This window comes from Notolepis coatsorum (genome assembly GCF_963971535.1).
Source record: "Notolepis coatsorum genome assembly, chromosome: 3".
NCBI lineage: Eukaryota > Metazoa > Chordata > Actinopteri > Aulopiformes > Paralepididae > Notolepis > Notolepis coatsorum.
Genome location: NC_140167.1, coordinates 165,079,536 through 165,103,675, shown reverse-complemented (window position 1 = coordinate 165,103,675; position 24,140 = coordinate 165,079,536). Strand labels below are relative to the sequence as shown.

The window sequence follows — 24,140 nt, the reverse complement described above, 5'->3', positions numbered from 1 at the left end:
ACAGCTGAGTAACAATGATCATCAAACAGTGCTGAAACTTGGGGCGCTGCAGTGTTGAGTGCATATAGTAATAGAGACATATTAGTATAGTAGGAAGAGTGCATGATAGTAGAAGACAGTAAGAAGGTTACTGTTTTATTTTATTTTATTTTTATATATGCATTTCAGATGTTGATTGAAGAAGTCTGTGTTTTAGTTGACGGCGAATTCCATACGTGTTGGAATGAATACAGCGAGATGCAACACAAATACAAGTTTATTGTGTACACACTAACACACACACACACATACACTCACACACTCACACACACACTCGCACACACTCACACTAACACACACACACTCACACACACACACATATACACACAATATTGGCTTCATCACACAAAAACATAGTTAACAAAAAAACACAGATCAGAAACGGCAGATCATCAAGTTCAAGTTTCAAGTTCAAGTTCAAGTTTCTTTATTAGTTGACATGCAAAGATACAGAATACCTTCACATGGAATGCTTTTTTCTGTTATGCTCCTATGAGGATCATAGGACGCTTGGATCATACACATACAGCTCATTACAGTAATATTCCACAATTATTACATTTTAGATAGTAATAATGGTACAGAGCCTTGAGACAAACATATGCATATTCACCACCGCAAACAGACTGGCAGCCGTCATAGGCAGCGCCATTTACGGAAGGAGGGGGGAGTGGGTTGGGGTTGTTACAGGGCTGTAGGGGGGGGGGGAGTGATCCCTCACATGAGGCAGCCGACAGTGCAGCGCCAATGCAGAGGAAGGGGGGGGGGGGGAGGTGGGGGGGAGTGCACAAGCCAAGTCCTGGGTGGGGGAGGTAGGGATTGCGGGTGGGGAAGCCGCTCGCCACTCTTATCTCCCAGAGGGCCTTCGACTCCAGCAGCTCCCTGTTTCGACCTTGGTCCAGGAATTTGTTTTGGCTGACTGACTGGCCCATTTATCCCAGCCACGTCACTTTAAATTTGATTTGAATAGAGTGAAATATAACTCTATTGATTTGAGTGGAGTGAGTTTTAACAACTCCGTCCAAATGACTGAATGCATTATTAGTCCAAGTGTCCAAGTGTCTTATCAGTTCATTTTGGTAGATCCTGTGCGCGGTAAACAGATCCAAAATCTTCTTATTGCAGTCCAAAAGCTTCGATAATCCAAAAATGACCACGTCTTCAAGTTGGTAGCCTGATTATGATGTCCCAATAGGCAGAGACGGTTAGCCTTATTCTGCTTCTTGAAGAAAATATGCAATCCACTGATTAGATCCATTTAGAGTTGATTTGAGTATAGTCCGGCCACCGGCACGAAGCAGAGCATAGCAGCGTCGGGCTCCATGGAGCAGTAGAGGCGGCGGTAGGAACAGCCTTGAAGGCCTAGGGAGAGAGGAAAGAAATGCGACTTGTCTCTGCAAGAGGTGGGAGGTAATATAGGTAAGAAGATTGTGCAGAACGTGCAGACTATTTTAACGGGGGGCGACAGTTGCTCAGGAGGTAAAGCGGTCGTCTGGTAATCAGATGGTTCCCGGTTCGATTCCCACTTCTCCCGGGCAGCATGGTTGCCTCCGCTGTCAGTGTGTGTGTGAGTGAATGGGTAAAATGTGAGGAACAAAATTGTAAAGCGCTTTGGATAAAAGCTGTTATATAAATGCACCATTTAACATGTGTAAAGGCTACTGAAGGCACTGAACACATCATCCAGTTGGACTTAGGCAGTGGGATAGCTTTCATTGTTTGCCTGATCGTATCTTAATCACGGCATAATTCCCCCCAAACAAAGATATAAGATATCCTTATCGTTATCTTCCATTGATTCATCGACAGGATCACTTCAGAATCAGAATCAGATCAGAAGTAAGGTAAGTAAGTAAGGTTTATTTATATAGCACCTTTCACAGACCAGGGTCACAAAGTGCTTCAACATCAATCAAAAACATCAATAAAGTGCAAGGATAGCAGCGTGTTAAAAAGAAAAGAAACATGAAAGAAAAATGTCTTTATTGCCAAGTAGTTTACACATAGCTACAAGGAATTACAGTAGAATACAATAAAATGTAAATTTAATGGAATATAAACTAAATCAAAATAGAATTACATAATAGAATTACAAAATTAAATAGGCCCAGGGCTACTTAAGAGCTACAGTATAGCGGCTAAGCGTCTTGGGGGATAGGCAGCGAACAGGAGGTCTCATCACGGCGTCTCCCCTGACGATACACATGACAGGTTCTTGTCAAAGTCTCCTGGTTCTGCCGCTGGCTCGTCGCTGGCGCTGACACCAGTCCAAGGTGGAGTCGCCCTCTCGGAGGAACATATGCTGTTTACCGAGACGCCCGAGGGCTTGTTTCTCCTCCTTGTTGTGCGTTTCTGCAGGGATCCCTGGCCGCGCGTCTGTTGAAGCCGTCAGCGCCTGATCAAAACCCACATGAGAGCCTTGATCACTGCATATCACGCAGACTCTTCCACACGCCTCACGTTTTCTCTCTCTCTCGCTCTCCTCGGGGACACATTTGTGTCAACCTGGTTGTATTTCTACGCGTGGACGCTTCCTCACTCTCTCTCGCTGCTGTATGTATTTATTCTGAGCTGTTCATCAGGAAGAGTGTCTGTGGTCTTACGTTTACATGTAGTCATTTAGCTGCACGCTTGTATCCAAAGAGACTTACAAGTTCTGTACGGCAGCACACTGTAACAAATTTATGTTTTTTCACTGGAAATTCACTGTATTATTTTACAGATTAATTTTGTTTTTCTACTTTAACACTTTGAGCGCCTAGAGGTCGCTGTTTACCTTGTGGTAAGAAGGCCAGCGCTTTAAAGAATAGGGGTGGGTGCGGTGTTTGCAGGGCTAAAAACTATATTAAATATTATAGCTATGGATCTAATAAACACGTCCATTGTCAGTGAGTTTCTTCCGGTCAACATGCAAAAAACAGATACTTTTTTCATACATACATTTCCGTTTTATACCGTGGTGAATATGAGTATAGTTTTAGAGTGATCCTGTCGAATCCCAATAAACTCCAGCAAACGGCGCTTCAATGCATTCCTTAGAACTCGTGCCATTTGTCGCTTGATTTCTGATTCATTCTGAAATAAACGCTAGATTATCGGTATTATGTTTCATCATGTACGCACGATAGCGGGGGAGGAAAAGTCTCCCCTCCGTGCTTTGGTCGGCGCCAACGGCACACACACACAGACACGTTGTGAGCGTTACGAAAAAAACATCGGATTAACCCAAGATTGGTAACATAGAGTCCTTACCTCACATCTGATGTACTGCAAAAAGAATAATCCAATTCCTGATCGCCATTCCAAATATTGATCGCGGTCGTCTGTCCAACGTTTCTCAACCAAAACACAGGAATCCCCGTTCTCCAGTGTCCCCAAACTGTGTGTTATAACTAGGGATGCACGATAATTATCGGGTCGATAATTATCGGGCCGATATCAGCAATTATGACGTCATCCCGATAAACCTGATAAAAGTATTGATAGCTCCGATAATACATTTTTTTTATTATAAAATTTTTTGTACACTATTTCAAAAAAAGTTTTAACTATTTTTTTTCTTGTCAACGTTCACACGCACAATATATGCTTACTTAGGATTTGACTTGATTCAACAACAAAGCAGTCGGGGCAATGGCAAGCCGAAAACTGTCGAAAATGTGGTTATTTGAATTTTTGAATTTTTTTTTTTTTTTTTTTTTTTACAACTGAGGTAGGTAGATTACCGTACTTTTCGCACTATAAGCCGCACCTGAATATAAGCCGCAGCAGCTAAATTGAGTGATGTGTACATATAAGCCGCACTGGACTATAAGCCGCAGGTGTTTTAATGTTTAATTACCATATGTAAGGGTTCGTGCACAGAGGGGATTGTCGGGAACGAGATGGCTGTTTGAGGAAGCTCCCATTTATTAAATTTTTTTGTTTAAACAGGAACGATAGCCAGTTAGCCAGCACCGGGTACAGTAGGTAGCAACGTTAGCTCTCATAACGATAGAGCCAGTTAGCAGCTCCAGTTACATATAGGTAGCAACGTTAGCTCTCATAACGATAGAGCCAGTTAGCAGCACCGGGTACATGAGCAAGGCACTTAACCCCCAACTGCTCCAGTGGAGTTGCTCAGTGGCCAATGGTGTCGACTGTGGTTGTACTGGGCAGCTCCCAGGTGTGAATGGAACTGTGTGAATGTGAAGCAGGGCGTTCCTGAAAAAGAGCATCTGTGCTCAGCGAACCTGCGCTGGGTAAATATATATATTTCTTTAAATATAGGGGTTTATCCAAAGCGCTTTAGTATTTTTTTTCTCACATTCACCCGTTCACTCACACATTCACACACCGACGGCGGAGGCGACCATGCAAGGTGCCGACCTGCTCATCGGTAGCAGTTAGGGGTTAAAAGTGTCTTGCTCAAGGACACTTCGACACGCTGCCCGGGAGGAGTGGGAATCTAACCGGGAACCTTCCGATTACCAGATGACCGCTCTCTACCTCATGAGCCACTGTCGCCCTCCCACATTTTTTATCAAACTTGAGTGATACACTCGGAGTACATAATAGTATAGACATATTAGCATGTTAGGTACAGTAGTAGTATAAGTATAGTAGTAGCACAGTAGTATAGACATATTCACATGATAGGTAGTAGTATAAGTATAGTAGCATAGTAGTATAGACATATTAGCATGCTAGGTAATAGTATAAGTATAGTAGCATAGTAGTATAGACTTATTACCATGATAGGTAGTAGTTTAAGTATAGTAGTATAGACATGTAGTAGTATAAGTATAGTAGCATAGTAGTATAGACTTATTAGCATGATAGGTAGTAGTAGTAGTCTCTCCTCTCTACTCTTTCTCTCTTCTCTCTCCCCGCTCTTTTCTGTTTGCATATGTATTCAGTGCGTAATTAGGCTGTAAGTATGCTACTGAATTTCATATGGTCAGGGTAAGTAACCCACAGGAATACGATCAGGGGCATTGGTCCTACGGATTCAGTGGCAATGTTGAGGGGAATGATCTCTGTGCGCCTTAGGTTGGAGTTTATGTATTTTTCTCTGAGACATGATGTTCAAGAATGCCTGGGGACTGGGAAATGCAATATGTACTGTGGGGGAGGAGAGGCTGAGCGTATGCATTTGACTGTCAATTGTGTCTGTACGCTGAAGAAAATGTTGGGATATATTGGGATGTGTGTGGGTGTGTGCAGGTGAGCGAGCGTGTGTGAGCAGGTGTGTGTGAAGGTTGGTTTTATGAAGATGCCGTGAGGATTTTTGTCTTTACTGGGCTTTTCTTTTTGTTGTTGATGTTTTAATAAAGAATATCAAAAGTCAAAGACTCTTCTCTGTACTCTTTCTCTCTCTTCTCTATACTCATTCTCTCTCTTCTCTACTCTTTCTCTCTCTTCTCTCTACTCTTTCTCTCTTCTCTTTCTTCTCTCTTTTTATACTCTACTCTTTCTATCTTCTCTACTCTTTCTCTTCTCTCTCTATATATATATCTTCTCTCTCTATTTCTCTGTGTTTGTGTCTCTTCTCTCTTTTTCTCTTTCTCTCTCTTCTCACTCTTTCTTTCTCTGTGTCTATCTGTGTCTCTCTCTCTCTCTCTCTCTCTCTCTCTCTCTCTCTCTCTCTCTCTCTCTCTCTCTCTCTCTCTCTCTCTCTCTCTCTCTCTCTCTCTCTCTCTCTCTCTCTCTCTCTCATGTCCGCTTGCTGCTGCAGACCTGACGCTGCTGGTGATCGACGAGTGTCACCACACCCAGAAGGGAGACGTCTACAACCACATCATGATGCGCTACCTGAAGCAGAAGCACAAGAATGCCAGGCTGAGGAAGGAGCATAAGGAGGAGGTGCCCATCCCTCAGGTCCTGGGCCTGACCGCCTCACCTGGCGTGGGGGGGGCCACCAAGATGGAGAAGGCTGAGGACCACATCCTGAGAGTAAGAGAGAGAGAGACACACAGAGAGAGAGAGAGACACAGATCAGAAACGGCAGATCATTATGAAGATTGTGCAGAACGTGCAGAATATTTTAACATGTAGGGGCAACAGTGGCTCAGGAGCTAGAGCGGTTGTCTGGTAATCGGAAGGTTCCCGGTTCAATTCCCGCTCCTCCCGGGCAGCGTGTCGGAAGTTTCCTTGAGCAAAGACACTTAACCCATAACTGCTCCCAACGAGCAGGTTGGCACCTTGCACCACCGTCGGTGAGCGAATGTGAGGAATGAGTTGTAAAAACGCTTTGGATACAAGCTGTTATATAAACGCGGTCCATCTACCAGTCCGCCGGCTCCTCTCTCTCTCTTTGGGCGTCCCGCCACCTCGTACATACCATTCTCTCCTTTCCGGTCCCTCCCTCCCTCTTCCTCCATTTCATTCAACATTTTTCTCCCTCTTGCTCAGGTCGTGGCCCCAGTGCCCCGCCCACCCACCCTCCCTCCCTCCCTGCCTGGATGGTTTTAGTGCCCTGCTCACTCGCTCCAAGCTGTTTCTAATGTTCCAGATGGCCCCTGACCACATAAAGCTTACTACGCCTGTCCTACTTTCACCACAGAGGGGGAAGAAATTAACTCTTGACTTTCTGTAGAACTCAAACCTAAATCAACCGTTTGATACGATGGATACTAGCGGCTCTTAGTGTATAATATAACCGATAGGACATACAGACCCTCATCTGCACCTTGTGTATACTGGTTACTTTTACTCTTACTCATGGTATATTCAGATTCACGTTTCTTTATTGCCTATATTTATTGTAATGTGTAATATAACCGATGGGGCATACAGACCCTCATCTGCACCTTTTTTACACTGTTTTATTTTTCTCATGTTTTTATATTCAGAGTTAATTATATTGTTTATACTGATTATTTTTCTCATATTTCTTTTATATTTATATTGAGGGGAAAGAAATGAACTCTTAACTCTCTTGTAGAACGTGATTCAACGACTGTAGAAGTTGTTGTTTTGCTAATACAATTGAATGATTACAAATTCTGATGGGACATTTTTTTTTTTTTTTTTTTTTTTTTTTTTTTTTTTTTTCAAAACTTTGTTTATTGAAGTTTTTTTCGTTGCAATATGAGATGAGCACAAGGTCAAATTGTACACATATATGCCAGACGTATTGCACATAATATATTTTTTTTGTAATCTTTATTCATCTCGAACACAACACATGTACAAATCATCACAGTAAAGACAAAATGTAAACGTAAACAAATGAGTCCGTCTTCATCTGTAGAAAAACCAACAAGGATGAGTTGGAGAAGAGGCAGAAGGAAGCACAGCGTATCTAGTCCTGCCCCTTTCTTACAATATCATGACGTTTAAAATACAACTCTTTTACTACCTGAGAGAGAAGAAATTATAATAAATAAAATAAGGTTAAAAAACAAGACAACCATTATCTTTTGTTTTGAAGAAATCAAAACATTCCCTGAGAGCAACTATCTATAGTTCCTCAGTTCTGTATATATTTTTTAACTGTGTTGTTGTTGCTCTGTTTTATTTCCACTTGTAGTCCGTTCCATAAAGCTGCCCCACAAACCAAAGTGCACATGCTTTTAGATTTAGATTCAAATGTATTGTCATCATGCAGCACAAGTACAGTACAATGAAAATAAGTTTGGCATCCAACCAGAGTGCAAATGTAACAGTAAAGTGCAACAGTAATATACAACTTACAGGTGATTAAACTGGGTATAATATATACAAATTAGTACTACTGAGTATGTAATAGTGCTAATCAGATTTTATTAAAGAATTATTATAATATACAAGACGTGTCTCACACGCGGTTGCGGTTCAGTGCCTTGCTCAAGGGCACTGAGGTGGAATATGCACCCTCCCGGCGGTAGTAGGGATCGAACCGGCAACCTTTGAATCACTAGTAGAGTGGAAAAATGCTTTGAATGAATTCAGTCTGACGGTGTAGCTACATGTGTTTGTCTCTTGTTCTGGTAGATTTGTGCAAACTTGGATGCCTCTAAAATCATGACGCGTAGCCTTGGGGAGTTCAAGAAAGAGCCATACAAACGGATCGCAACGGTTGAAGAAAGAAAACAGGTAAACCTCAGAAATGTGCTTCTCATGCAGGACATGTATCGTCAACAAACATGAATCATCAAAAAACATTAATCATCAACAAACATGAATCATCAAAAACACGCATCAAAAAACATGAATCATCAACAAACACGAATCATCAAAAAACATGCATCATCAAAAAACCAGTATCAAAAAACATTTGAAAAACATTTTTGTCAACGTGGTTACAGTAGACTTAACTTCACACCACGCTGTGCCGTAGTTCATACAACCTAAAACTTTTTATTCTATTTATTTTTGGGATTTCTGTATTATTATTTTTGACCCATCCCAATTTAGTCGTTATGCCAATTCCCTTCTTGGTCATTCCACGCATTGCCCCACTGTCAGCCTGGGGAGGGTGTAGAACTACCACATGCCTCCTGCGATGTGGAGTCGCCAGCCGCTTCTTTTCATCCGACAGCAAGGAGTTTCACTGGGGGAACGTAACGCATGCAGAGGTTAACGTTATTTCCCCCAGATCCCCTCCCTGCTGAACAGGCGCCCCGACTGACCAGTAGGAGTCGCAGTTTACAACGACCAGGACGCGTGAATACTTTCGACAACAAATGTTTGTTTCCGCATTCGAGTTTTGCGCTCTGATTGGCCAGGTCATGTGACATGTGCGCCAATCGTGGGACAGCAAGTTCTGCGCCTATTTCCGGGTCTAACAGCCTGCAAACTACCTGGCGCTCTATCGCCATGCTCTAAGACAAACTCTAACCTTAACCAACTTCGAAAGAGTGCCTAAGCTTAACCGTCGAAAGAAGGGCAGGCGTTCTATCGCCATGCTCTAAGACAAACTCTAACCTTAACCAACTTCGAAAGAGCGCCTAAGCTTAACCAGTGTAGAAACTTGCGGCCCCATGATTGGCGCACATGTCACATGACCAGAAACGCGCGGGCCAATCAGAGATGCGGAAACAAACATTTGTTGTCGAAAGTATTCAGGCGACCAGGACATGTACCCCACCGGCTTCCCACCCGCTAACACTGCCAATTGTGTTAGTAGGGATGACTGGTACCGCTGACAGCTGGATTCGATCCCAGAGTCTCTGCGGTGGTAGGCTTAGTCCACTGCGCTACCCAGCCACTCCCTAAAACTCTTTCTTATCATTTCAGGATCCGTTCGGGGATGTAATCAAGAGGATCATGAACGACATCCAGGTCCACGCCGACCTAAACCCAACCTGTGACCTGGGCTCTCAGAACTACGAGCAGTGGGTGGTGCAGAAAGAGCAGAACGGTGAGCGAGAGTTCAGACCTTTGAAGGAACACGCCAACATTTTGGGAAATTTCTCACCTGCTACCTCCCGAGCCGCCACTGTGCAATGAATGTACGTAGATGGATGAGTTAGTGTCACGTAGAGTCCGCATTGAGCATCCTGATGGCCTGGGGATAGAAGCTCCTTTTGAGTCTCTCTGTACCGGCCATGAGACTCCGGTAGCACTTGTCTGACCGCAGCAGTGCAAAGAGGCAGTTGTTTGGGTGGCTAGAGTCTTTGACTATTCTCTTTTAGATTTTACTAAGTTAATTACTAAGGACGATTTTACTACGGTTGTCATTCGACCCAGGCTCATTGAAACATATCACAAACATGTTACTACTGTTGTCATGTGACCCAGGCTCATTGAAACATATCACAAACATGTTACTAATGTTGTCATGTGACCCAGGCTCATTGAAACATATCACAATCATTTTACTACTGTTGTCATGTGACCCAGGATCATTGAAACATACAATATCACAAACATGTTACTACTGTTATGTGACCCAGGCTCATTGAAACATATCACAAACATGTTACTACTGTCATGTGGGGAGCCAGTTTGGGCCCCTCGACCAGTGGTTTAAGAAACCAGGCAGGATTGTATTACCCCTCTCCTCTTGAGATGTGTACATTCCATGTCGGCGTAAATCAAGCTTGGATAGAATGTATTCTTAACGGCTGAAGAACTGGAGAACTACTAGGAATGTCTGACCACTAAGTGTGTCTGACTCTTAACCACCAAAACCTGCACGGACTACAACGTATGACGTATATCAGGCCAGTTAGGGTACCTTGTATATACTGTACCTTGTGTAATACTGTTTACTTTTACTCCTACTCATAGTATATATTCAGATCCAAATTCTTTATTGCCTATATTTATTGTAGCATATCATATAACTGATAGGGCATACAGACCCTCATCTGCACCTTTGTTTAAACTGTTTATTCATTTCATATTTTTATATTCATAGTAGGGCTGGGCGATATGGCCTCTAAATGATATCGCGATATTTTTTGGCCATATCGCGATACACGATATATATCGCGATATTTTGACATTTGCTCTAAAAAATGCTTGATTTAACCCTTTGATGCATACAGTCACGCCAATATGATGATTATAATAAGTCCCTGCAACATATGTTTGCATTATTAAACCATGAAGATGCTTTAAAAAATTATTTAATGAAAATGTACTAAGAGTAGTCTACTGACACACTAATAAAAAGAATTATTTACATCTAAGACCATTTATATAAAAACTCTTGGGTGCCTTTTTTTGCACAGTACTGTGTTTTCTATCCACTTTAGCCAAACACACACACACACATATATATATACACACTCTACTGTGAGAAAATAATAATCACAGACAAAGGGATAATGGCTTATAGCAGACTTAATGATTTTAGAATATTTCAGATAATGAAATTAAATGTTTATATCATCAACTATCCAGTTAGTATTTATACTGTCTGTAACGTTTGGCTACTTTAAAACATTGAATGTAGAGAGAGAGAGAGAGAGAGGGGGCGAGAACGAACGAGAGAGCCAGCCCCCACCCCCCCCCCCCCCCTCGGGTTTTGTTCTAGGTTCGCGTTTTGATCGTCTAAGCTGCCGTAGGTGATAACGTCACACTCGAATGTAAACAGGAAGAGTCTAACACACGGAGATGGAAAGTGGATGATATACAGAAACGAATAACCAATAAATATGAAGTTATATATCGTATTTGCATCGCGTCCCGCTCTGAGCCTTACGAGATACTTCTATCTCCTGTGATACTTAATGTATCTCCCACGAATAAAAAACACATGCACCCCACCTGTATGGGGCCCTGCCCCTTACGGTGGCACCACCCATATAACCATGACTCTGGTCATGAAACACCCTTGCTCTGTTTTCGTCCCAGCGTATTGGATGCGTGCACCATACGAGACTAGCGGAATGAAAAGATTAAGGAAGATTAATAATGTTGGAAGCTTACCGGAGGTTGCTGGCCCCTGGCATCTTCGACGCATGTTTTCGGCGACACGACGGGCCTGTGTTGATGTTCCTCGTTTGATGACTGCACATCGAGGTTCAGCTGTACAAGGCTGGCTGTCGGGCCAGCTTGTACTCAGGTAGGCCCTGTGTCTTCAGGCATGGGTATTAGTGTTAGTAATGCTGGTTTGTTTTGTTAACACAACCATGTTGTGTGTTGGCGCCGGGGGCAGGATGGTTTGGTGAACGTTCTCTGCAGGGAACGGTTTCCAAGCTGTCTTGGGCGTGCTGCTAAAACATCTGAAGCTATGCTACATGCTATCGCTACTGCCGCATGCTATTACTACTGCTAATTGCTATGCTGTTTTAATGTCTCCGCCGTGAGATGTTGTCACTCTCCCGCCTCTTGCCCGGTTCATCAATGAAGGTCAGTCGGTAGCTGTTGTGGGGCTTTTTGAGTTCTATTTACCTTTTTCGGGTAAATGGGTTGACAACGGGGTAGGTCGTGGCTAGGTTCCTAGCCAGGTATTTTACCTTGTGTTCCGGCGGGGTTTGTTGAACGGTGTTCCCATCTGGGTTGGCGTCGGGTAGTGGGGCTATGGGTCCAGCCGACATGATAAACACATCATGTGCACAGGCAATTGTTGTCTTGGGTCCCACATTGCCTGGCGTTAGGCTGCAGTAGTATAAGGGCAGGGCCGCCTGGGAGAAATGTGAGGCCCTGCGCGTTTTTAGACGCGAGGGCCCCCACCTCCTGGGGCGGCCCTGTGTAGGGGGCTATTGTTTCGTTTTGTCACTCTGCTATGAGAAGGTCTGTCTTGCTACAGCTTTCTCTCCTCTCAAACCATTCATACTGACGGTCAATCGGTATACTGGGGGAGTAGTGCGGGGGGGGGGGCTTTGTTTACCTTTTTTGGTAAATGGGCTAAACTAGGGCTGGTGTTCTGTTGTGAATATTTTGAATGAAGACGGGTCTGGTCCGTCTCCCCTTAAACTTTGTGTGTATGGGTTTGCTCATTCTACAGTTTTTTGTGGTTTAGCTCTTTTATTCATTTAACCCTTTCATGGTGCACACCACAGTGGAGGGTGCTGTTTGCAATCACCACTGGTGCTCCATGTTAACGTCAGTTGTTTTTGATATATTGAAACAATGCCCCGCCCGGCCGACACCATGGGTGGGTCGGCCTGGCGAGTGGCTGGTGGGCTGTTAAGGCTTGTACCGCCACGGTATGGAATTGGCAACGATTAGAACTGTGTTCGAATTGCTGGTTTTTTCTATTAAAAAAATGGTGTCTGGTGGAGGGGCCTTGAGGGCCAGCCGACGTCGACACATCGCGCGAGGTTGTTGACGTTATTAGCTTTGACCCAGCCGCAAGCTATAACCGCTCAGGGTTCTCCTCTCTGCAGGGGATTTTGGTCTTCTGCTGGAGCGCGGGCGGTATTGTCCTAGGCCCTACACCGCCTCACACCGCGCAGCCAGAAGAAGAGAGAGCACGGCCTCGTCAGCGGCGATGACGGGGCCCTCGACAGGCGGCCATGTTTTTCCCCCGCCAGAGGTATCCTGGGCGTTGATTCGACAGGTGTCCACAAGGCCGACAGCCTTGGCGGCCGAGGGATCGGCCATGTAGGATGGGTTCGGCTTGAACAAACAAGCCGTCACCGTCCTGCCGCGAGCAGCCCGCTCTCCGATCACTCCCTTCCCCAACACCAGCGGAAGAAGTGGGCTCTGATTGTTTCCTTTGGCTGCGGGCCGCGTGCCTTCGTTGATGCGCGGGCGGCCCCCCCCTTTTCGCTTCTCATGGGGACAGGGGCTGACACCCAGTTGATGGCTGAGCCTGGGTCTGTCCGTGAGAATGTTGTGCTGTCAAGCGGCTCCCACACCTTGAACTGTGTTGGTTGAGCCTGGTGTTACGTCTGTCAACTTAAGTGTTGTCAGCAGGGGGGCTCGAAACCTTTTGAGGCACACAGTGCGGGCTTCCCCGGCCTCGCCTTCGCCAGGCCAGGTATCATGTTGGTGCCTCCCACTCCTGAAATATTGGCAAGTGGTCGCAGCTCACATGGTTTGGGGTGGTAGTAATATCACTGCAGGGCTACGGTGTGTAGGAACCCATGGGGGCCTTACACCTTGCATGTCCGGCTGCAGGACAACTCCTTCAGCATGTTCTGGAGGGGTGTTCGGTGGGGGGGCTTTTTTCATCGGAAGCCCCCCGTATCAGATCGGCCCTTTCTGTCGGGGTTCCCCCTTGGGTGCGATTGCCTCGTGGGTGGTGTCAGGGTCAGGTGTTCCGACAAGACGGAACGCGCTCCTCGCACGGTTCCGGGGTTGTCTACGCACAGCGGGGGGACCGGGCCAACTATCTACAGTTCCTGGCGGACCTGCGCCACGTGACGGCGGGTGCGTTGGGAGTGTCGTCACATATGACTACGGCAGTACCATATGTCGAGGTAGATGGAGAGAACGGTGAGGCGGGGACTTGTGTTTACACAACCCCACCCGTTTTCAGGTTTGGTACAGACCCTGTTGTCGGGGTCTCCAGCAGGGACAGCTCTGGTCAACGAGATCCAATCTCTGTGGACGAAGCAAGCCATCGTCGTGGCGTTCTCCTCCCGGTGTTCTCAGCCCGAGAAGTCGGGAGGGAGGGGTGTAAGACCCAGGCTGGACCTGTCCCATGGGAAGGTTCAGCATTTTTTGGATCGTCTCCTACCTGTTGAACACTGGCAGGTGGGGGTCTGGTTCTCCTCCATAGACCTGTAGGATGCGTATGCGCATCCCCGATCTTCCATCCTAGGGCTTACCTACGCTTCCTTTGCAGGGTTAGCGTATGAGTACCAGAGGCTGCCGTTCGGTTTTCTCTGGCTCCCCGCATCTTCACCAAGTGCGTGGAGGCCGCACTGGGGCCTCTGCCTCGTCCGGGGTTACGGAGTGTTCTGCCCTGATGACGTTCTGGTCCTTCGCGGTCAAGGTGGATCGTCAGGTCTCATACCAGGCAGGTCTCTACCAGCCTGGGGTTGCTGTAGACTGGATGTAGAGTATTCCTCTTCCCAGTCAACGGTTGGAGGGCTATGGGCATCCATCTCAGAGCGTGTTGTCAACACGCTCGGGAGGTTCCGTCCTAGGACGGTTACGGCGCTGTCTCACGTCGCGTTTTCACCGACGCCTCCCTCGCTGGTGATGCGTCAGGCCAACGCAGTAGGGGGCAGCTGGCAAACCATGCTGCCCGGTCTGCGCTACGTTCAATGTGTTGGTGTTGAAAGCGGTCCTCCTGGTCCACAAATGGTGTTGATCAGGACGGACGATACGACGTCAGTGTCGTGTATCGACAGACAGGGAGTACGCTCCCCCTGTCTGCACCAGGCGGCGGGCGGCTGGCTATGGGCGTCCTCCATCTGCGCGGCCTGAGGGCTCCCCACATCCCCGGCAGGGAGAATGTGGGTGCAGGTGTACTGTCGCGGGGCGGCCCTCATCCTGACGGGTGAGGATTGCGTCTGGACATGGCCAGGCAGGTCTGGGACCGATGCCGTGCCGCCAGGGATTCTTCCCCATACATCTGTTAGGTCAGTTGTTGGGACGGGTACGTTGAGGGGCGCAGGTTCTTGATCCTGATGGTGTTACCATCTGGAATGCGCATGCTCCCTCCACTGTCGCGCTTACGCGGGCAGATGACGTATGTTCCAAGTGTGGTGTAAGGCGGGGGGCCGGGACTCAGTCTCCTGCCCCCTGGATGCTGTCCTTGGTTACCTCCAGTCTCTCCTTGATAGACTGTCGGCTTCGACGGTGAGGGTATATGCGGCAGCTATATCCTCCTATCATGAGGGGTTTGAGGGGATGTCTTGTTCAGCCACCCTCTTGTGAAGCGTTCCTGCTTGGCGCTCCGCTTGCGCGGGCAGATGACGTGTGTTCCAAGTGTGGTGTAAGGCGGGGGGCCGGGACTCAGTCTCCTGCCCCCTGGATGCTGTCCTTAGTTACCTCCAGTCTCTCCTTGATAGACTGTCGGCTTCGACGGTGAGGGTATATGCAGCAGCTATATCCTCCTATCATGAGGGGTTTGAGGGGATGTCTTGTTCAACCACCCTCTTGTGAAGCGTTTCCTGCTTGGCGCTCGGCGCGTTAAGCCGGTGCAACGCTCCTTGGCTCCGACTTGGGATCTTCAATTGGTCTTCGGTCGGTTGTCCTTGGCCCCGTTTGAGCCGCTCGAGCAGGCGCCGTTGGGACAGCTGTCCTTCAAGACCGCGTTCCTTCTGGCTGTCACTTCCGCTAAACGCGTAGGTGAGCTCTGTGCTCTCTCGGTACGTCCAGAGTGCCTGTCTTTTCGGACCGATTGCGGTGTCACTCTGCGACCTAATCCTGCTTTCGTGCCTAAGAATATCCGGAGTTCCTTCCGCTCCCGGGATATTGTGGTTCAGGCGTTTCGTCCTCCTCCTCACACTAGTGAGTTAGTTGCGGGCCTTCACCTGTCATGTCCGGTCCGTGCTTGGGGATTTACCTCAGCCGTACTCAGGATTTCAGGGTTACCGACCAGCTTTTTGTCTGTTACGGTGGGGCTCGTGCTGGTAAGGCACTGTCGGAGCAGCGTCTGTCCCATTGGTTGTGCGAGGGTGTTACCCTCTGCTACATGTTGGCTGGGCAGGATCCCCCTGGGGGCGTCAGGGCGCACTCCACTCGTGGGGTGGCTGCCTCTGCCGCTCTCCTGGGTGGGGCCTCGGTGGAGGCCATCTGTGCTGCAGCTTCATGGTCCTCCCCGGGCTCCTTTGTAAGGTTTTTCCTCATGGACATGACCGGGGGTTCTGTCTCCCAGGCGGTTCTGGGGTCTGTGGCCTTCCCTGCTTCCCGTCCTTTGGTCGGGTAGCAGGAGTGTATGGGTATGGGCCACAGTGTGTTGAGTCACACGTGGTTCCGCCTGTACGGTGTGTTCAAGGGGTTCTAGTTTCCCTCTTGTTCGCATTCAGGTGGAGTTGACTGCGCCCCCCCTTCATTAGGGAGGATGGGGTGACAGGGCTCCCCGCACCCCTTGATGTGGGCTTACGGGTCCTCAGGGGGTACATCTGTCGGGTCTCGCGCCCGCTCTTCCCCATTATCTCGTAAGGCTCAGAGCGGGACGCGATGCAAATACGATATATAACGATAGGTTATGTAGATAACCTAGTTATATTAGTATTGGCTGAGCGTCCCGCTCTGCGCGGCCCTGAGTTCCCTCTTGAGGGATCTTTTCCTGGGACGGGTTTTGGCGAGGAAGGGTGTTTCATGACCAGAGTCATGGTTATATGGGTGGTGCCACCGTAAGGGGCGGGGCCCCATACAGGTGGGGTGCATGTGTTTTTTATTCGTGGGAGATACATTAAGTATCACAGGAGATAGAAGTATCTCGTAAGGCTCAGAGCGGGACGCTCAGCCAATACTAATATAACTAGGTTATCTACATAACCTATCGTTATGTTTAAACTTCTGTTGTCAAGTGTTGTCAATATAACCCACCCCCTTTCCTCACGAATGGAACTAGTGTGGAGTCCGCTTTGACCGCTTTTCCGCCGTCCCTGCTACACTCCGGACCACTACACTAACGTTAGCCTAGCCCTCGGTGCATCACAGTCACGAAATGGGCTAACGTTAGCCTATAGCTCCGCCGTCCCTGCTACACTCCGGACCACTACACTAACATTAGCCTAGCCCTCGGTGCATCACAGTCACGAAATGGGCTAACGTTAGCCTATAGCTCCGCCGTCCCTGCTACACTCCGGACCACTACACTAACGTTAGCCTATAGCTCCGCCATCCCTGCTACACTCCGGACCAGTACACTAACGTTAGCCTATAGCTCCGCCGTCCCTGCTACACTCGGGACCAGTACACTAACGTTAGCCTAAGCTCCACCGTCCCTTCTCGAGGAAACCACTGCGAGTGTCTCTCGGCCGCGGGCGGCGCCATATAAACTAATACTCGATGTTTGCGATATAGTACAGTACTACATCTCGGGTAGAACAATCCGCGATACATCGAGTATACTCGATATATCGCCCACCCCTAATTCATAGTTAATTATATTGTTTACACTGTTTATTTGTTCTCATATTTTTATATTCAGATCAAATTTTATTGCCTATATTTATGTATTTCTACTATTACCCTGTCCATACCTGTACCTCCCATCCCCCATGCTGCTAAGATGCCTGAATTTCCCCAAGGGGATCAATAAAGGAATATCTTATCTTATCTTAAAAGCATGACGCCTTTTATTGACCATTTGATTCAATGCAGCTGAATCTATCTTATCTTACCTTACCGCTTCCCTACCTTACCTTACCTTATCCTACCCCACCCCACCTTACCTTACCTTACTGTACCGTATCTGATCTTACTGTATCGTATCTTACTGTATCTTATCGTATCATATCTTACTGTATCGTATCATATCGTATATTACTGTATCGTATCATATCGTGTCGTATCTTACTATATCATATCGTATCTTACTGTATCGTATCGTATCTTACTGTATCTTATCGTATCGCATCTTACTGTATCTTATCGTATCGTATCTTACTGTATCTTATCATATCGTTTCGTATATTACTGTATCATATCGTATCTTACTGTATCTTATCGTATCGTATCTTACTGTATCTTATCGTATCGTATCGTACTGTATCTTATCATCGTATCGTATATTACTGTATTGTATGTGGTGAGAAACACATCGTTGTGTTCCCCGCAGCTGCGAAGGAGGAGAACCAGAAGGTGCGTGTCTGCGCGGAGCACCTCAGGATGTACAACGAGGGCCTGCAGCTCAGCAACACCATCCGCATGTGTGACGCCTTCAGCTTCCTGAGCAGGTACCAGGAGGAGGAGATGAGGAGGAAAGTGGCCCCTGAGGAGGAGGAGTCCATACAGATCACTGACACGGAGAGGTTCCTCTTCCACCTGTTCAGAGGTACTGGGTTAGGGTACCAATGTGTATACTGCACCTTGTGTATACTGTTTACTTTTATAGTATATATTCAAATTATAATTCTCTATTGCCTATATTTATTGTAACGTATAATATAACCGATAGGGCATACAGACCCTCATCTGCACCTTTGTTTACACTGTTTATTGTTCTCGTATTTTTATAGAATTGTATTGCCTATATTAAATCTTTCTAGTTCTGCTATTACCCTGCCCATACCTGTACCCCCCCCCCCCCCCCCCCCCCATGTTGCTATGATGCCCACATTTCCCCAAGGGGATCAATGAAGGAACATCTTTGTTGTGAAGGGCCAGATTAAAGCTGAGAATCTACATTTATTTTTTTATATACATTGTATATTATTTATATATACACGGTATATCCCTTTAAGCCTGCGTTCGAATCATAGTAATATTCGCTTTCCTTATTGGATAGCGCCCTCGGCGCCAGACCGCAAGCCCCCAAAGTCAGGTTCAAAGACGAGCCCGGGCATGTCGTAACATGCCCGGAGACAGCGTATTGATTCGAGACAAGAACTGAGGTTCGGGACTAGATAACCACTTAAGTATATATGCTGCGGCAGGTGCGAACAGTAGCTGTTCAACCAGATGTTCATCAAGTTCGGTAACAGTGAAGTGAGCAGCAGTGCGTCTAACAGAGTGTTGAGAACCATGTGCGATTTGAATAGTAAAGTGTCAGATTAATGCAGTAACGTCAAGTTCGACTTAGTTTAATGTGAAGTAAATAGTCGTTAATTTATTGTATATCGTGCCAACCACAGTTCGTTTGTGTGTAGCATTACCCAGCGGTTCGTTCGTTTTAGCTAGTGGACCTTAGCCAGTGCGCGTGGACTAAATACATTGGTGCCAGCACACGAGGAGGCCTAGTCGGAGAACCTGCTGGACATGTGCACAGGAGAACCGGCGGCGGTGATTGCAGAACCATTACTGGTTGGATTATATTGATTGTGGAACGTATTACCCGGAGAAGAGCATCGTTAATCTCCACTGTCGTTTGGATTTAACCTCGTGAGGATTTACATTCGGGCTGGCCTCATGGACCGAGGCTAGCTGGCTATCATCGTTGCTATCGAGCATTGGATTACAGTTATTGCTTTTGTTGCTGATCGTTGGATTACAAGGACTGGCTTCTGTATCCCCTTATTCTTCATTGAATAATTCACTGAACAGACCTCGGCGCGCAACTAAGAGAAGAGTACCGCGCTCAAGAGATGGACCTCGGGGCGCGGGAGAAATCAAGAAGCAGCGCTCAAGAGATGGACCTCGGAGCGCGCCAAGAGAACAGGTCTCCACCAAGCCCTGTCAGCGCCCGATCACCTACATCAGTGTCATCCCCCAGCGAGGCTGACCAGAGACTAGCACAAGCCTTGATTGCCACACTGACAGCATCAACCGAAAGAGACCGCCTCCAAGCGCAACAACAGAGTGCGCGCGAACAGTCTGCAGTGGAGCGCGAACGTCTCCAAGCACAGACACTTAGTGAGCGTGAACACTCTGCAGCGGAACGCGAGCGCCTCCAAGCGCAACAACAGAGTGCGCGCGAACAATCTGCAGTGGAGCGCGAACGTCTCCAAGCGCAACAACAGAACGAAAGAGAACGCATCCGACTGGAAGAGAGTCGCCTCCAGGCTGACGCAGCGATGACTATCAGACTGGAAGAGAGGCGCCTCCAGGTTGAAGAGAACATTCAGCGAGACCGCACCAACGCGCAACGCGATGCACAGCGCGACGCCACCAATGCACAGCGCGAAGCGGAGAGAGACCGTCTGCAGGCGCAGATGATAGAACAATTGATCCAGAGGGCGACCCCCCACTCCTCCACACGGAGCTCCCGGAGATCATCACGACACGGGTCGAGGGCAACTTCCCCTACCCGACAAATCTACACGGGACCCAGCCAGCAGGAAGAACCTGCTTACGTCGCCGAGCCCCCTCCCCGACCGGTCTATACGGGACCCAGCCAACAGGAAGAACCTGTCTACGTCGCCGAGCCCCCTCCTCGACCGGTCTATACGGGACCCAGCCAACGGGAAGATCCCGCCTACGTCGCCGAGAAACTAACTAGGAGACTCCAGGACCTAGCGGAGGACGATGGAGGACATCCAGCCCACCAGCACGAACCTATTTTGGACCAGGAGGCCCAGTACAGCCCCGACCTCAGCCCCGAGCCACTGCGCTACAAACCCCCGATCCAACCCATGGGTGAGTTTAATACACAGTCAGCACCAAGGAGCATCACCTGGGGGCCCGGCCTCTGGTACCCACCCAGCACTAACCCACGACCCCACGTACGGGGAGACTCGCCAAGGAGGCCTCTCCCCCTACGCGCATCGGTGTCCCAGCCATCCATGGCATCTTACCTTGGAACACCGACGTTCCCAGACTTTACGCGTGAGGACAGAGCACAGTACACGGAACTACGCATGTGTTTAGAGACTATAATGTCCGATGTACACGACGAGTCTTATAAATATGCCATCCTCCTCAAGCATCTCAAAGTGCCCAGAGCGCATAACATAGCGCTGGCATATTCGAACTCAAGAACCCCCTACTCAGATGCTCTGGTGGCCCTCGACGCGCGCTATGGACGCATATGGGATTACGTGATCCAAGAAATACGAGATATCGACCGCCTCCCCCCAGCCAAAGACAATAGAGCACTAGATGACCTCTCTATCAAGGTACAATCCCTTGTGGGGATGCTGGGGTCACAAAAGGAGAAGGGGAGATATGAACTATATGCAAATTCCAACGTGGAGCGGATACTGGAGAAGCTCCCTCCAGCCCGTCAAGAGCGTTTTCGGCGGCAGAGAGACCACGGTGACCCCCACGGCCCAGAACCCTCCCTCCTAGACCTGGCTGATTTCCTCGCCAGGGAGGTCAGCAGTCTACGATTGGACACATTCGTGTGGAGTGGCTCTAGCCCTAGAGATGGACCGAGGAGGTTCAACGACAACCGCCGGTCTGTGACCGTGATGCACCAAGCCGAGGCTGTGTCACGGCAGACGAGCCACAACCCCCACAAGGAGAAGTGGAAGGCTGTCTGTCAGTACTGTGACAGTGAACACCAGCTGTCACAGTGCGACGCCTTCAAAGACCTAACTACCGCTGAAATAGGTCAGTGGCTTAAGGACAAACACTGCTGCTTCCGCTGCGCGCGCGGCCACATGGCAGCCGAGTGCCGCCTGAAGAAAAGATGCGGCAAGTGTGACGGCGCCCACCTAGAAGTCCTGCATGAGAGCAACCAGCGTCCGCCAGGAAACCAAAGTAGGCCCGTCACGGTGATGTACCAGGCCGAGGCGGTGTCACCACAAACCAGTCCGGAACCCCCCCCCTGGTGTCCTGACTGTTGCAGCAGACACTGGGAGTCACGGTGCTACTCGTACCATCTCGATTCGGTGTCACCACAGACAGGTCGCAACCCCCCGGCCAAAGAGGTATGGAAGATCGCCTGTACGTACTGCCGCAGAGGACACTGGCTGGCACAGTGCGACGTGTTCCCGACACTGACCATCGCCGAAATGGAGCAGTGGATTGCGTCTGACCCCCCAGAAGCCGGTCACCGCCGATTCCTGTGCGAGGATAACATGCGAAGACTAGCCCGACAAGGCAACCGACCAACAGGAGTGCTCCACATAGACCCCAAGTATAGCGGGAGCCCCCGAGTGCTCATCAAAGTGGTCAGAGTGCTCCTGAGCTACGAGGACAAGGTCCTGGACACTTACGCCGTCCTCGACGATGGGTCTGAAAAGACTCTCCTCCTCACTTCCGCCGCAGCCCAGTTGGGCCTGCGGGGTGCCAAAGAAACAATGACAATCCGTACTATTCAGCGTTACAGGGATAAAGTTGAACTTCAGTTTGAACAGGCTGACTCTAGAGGCATGTGGCAGGGCCTCAGAACAATGACAGACTACAAAGGCACCCCCCTCAAACTGAACAGTGACATCTCCTTAGCAAATGATCTCAATTCCTTCTATGCGAGGTTTGAGGCTGTGAATAACAACACCAGCCTACAAACCACGGCAATGGGGGGGGGGGGGGGGTCTGCTGATGGAGACTCAGTGTTCAGGGTAACAGAGCATGAGGTGAGACGGATCTTTAAAAAAGTGAATATCAGGAAGGCAGCAGGACCGGACGGCATCCCCGGCCGCGTCCTAAAAGTCTGTGCCGACCAACTGGCCCCGGTATTCACTGACATCTTCAACCTGTCCTTGGAACAGGCTGTCATCCCCACCTGTCTGAAGAAGTCCACCATCATCCCTGTACCCAAAAAATCTACGCCCGCTTGCCTCAACGACTACCGCCCTGTAGCCCTCACCTCCATAGCCATGAAGTGCTTTGAGAAGCTAGTGAAGGGCTACATCTGTTCCTCCCTCCCCATCAACCTGGACCCCCTGCAATTTGCATATCGCCCCAACAGGTCCACGGAGGACGCCATAGCCCATGTGCTGCACACAGCAGCATCACACCTGGACAAGAGGCAGGGGAACTATGTGAGAATGCTGTTCATCGACTACAGCTCAGCATTCAATACCATAGTCCCCTCCAAACTCATAGCCAAGCTCAGGGACCTGGGCTTGAACTATGACCTCTGCCAGTGGGTCTTGGACTTCCTGACGGGCAGACCCCAGGTGGTAAGAGCCGGCAACTGCACCTCCTCATCCATCACGCTCAACATAGGGGCCCCCCAGGGCTGTGTTCTGAGCCCCCTCCTCTACTCCCTGTACACACATGACTGCGTAGCACAGCGGAACAACAACACCATCATCAAATTTGCTGATGACACAGTAGTGGTGGGCCTGATCTCTGCCAACGACGAAAGGGCCTACCTGGAAGAGGTAGAGAACCTGTCACAGTGGTGTCAGGAGAACTGCCTCTCCCTGAACGTCAGCAAAACAAAAGAGATGATTGTGGACTTCAGGAGGTCGGGGGTCAAGGACTACAGCCCCCTCAGCATCGACGGGGCACCGGTTGAGAGAGTGAACAGTTTCAAGTACCTCGGAGCCCACATATCCGAGGACTTGACATGGACCACACACATTGACAGTGTTGTGAAGAAGGCACGACAACGCCTCTACTTCCTCAGGCGCCTAAGGAAGTTCCAAGTCAGTCAGAAGATCCTTAGGAACTTCTACTCATGTACAATAGAGAGCATCCTGACCGGCAACATCACCTCCTGGTTTGGGAATAGCACTGCACAAGACCGTAGCAGACTACAAAGAGTGACACGTTCAGCCGAACGCACAATTGGAGGGGGGCTTCCCACCCTCCAGAACATTTACAACAAGCGGTGCAAGGGGAAGGCTAAGAGAATTATTAAGGACTCGAGCCACCCGAACAACTGCCTCTTTGAACTGCTGCGGTCAGGCAAGCGATACCGGAGTCTTAAGGCGAGCACAGAAAGACTCAGAAGAAGCTTCTATCCCCAGGCCATCAGGCTGCTAAACGAACAATAATCACTATGCAACAACCATCAAATGCACACAGCACACACACCCACACGCACACACTCACTCAAACAAACAACACACTGCAGCACCCACTCTCCACACTTTAGATCACACAAACACACTTACACTTTATATTTATTGATAAAGGATTTGCACTACAACTCGTACACCTACTGTGAATTGTACCTAAATTGCACCTCGTCCCATTTCTCCATTTCTGCCTTGCACTATATAGTATTGTATATTAGTACACTGCACAGTATTGTATATTGTATGGTAACTACGTCTATTCTGCATCGAACATTGTACATATGTCTAAACTGAACACTGTGACCTCATTTTTTTTAC

The 24,140-nt window shown here is 48.4% G+C and overlaps 1 protein-coding gene across 1 annotated transcript in view; it reads left to right on the top strand.

The window, feature by feature from the left end:
• The window catches only part of ifih1 (interferon induced with helicase C domain 1), a 128,473-nt gene that overhangs the window by 65,441 nt on the left and 38,892 nt on the right, over positions 1–24,140 (top strand). The window contains exons 7-10 of the mRNA XM_084309410.1: positions 5,756–5,973; positions 7,996–8,097; positions 9,241–9,364; positions 18,089–18,304. Coding sequence (XP_084165536.1) covers positions 5,756–5,973; positions 7,996–8,097; positions 9,241–9,364; positions 18,089–18,304 — 660 coding nt within the window. The remainder of the gene's footprint in view (positions 1–5,755; positions 5,974–7,995; positions 8,098–9,240; positions 9,365–18,088; positions 18,305–24,140) is intronic.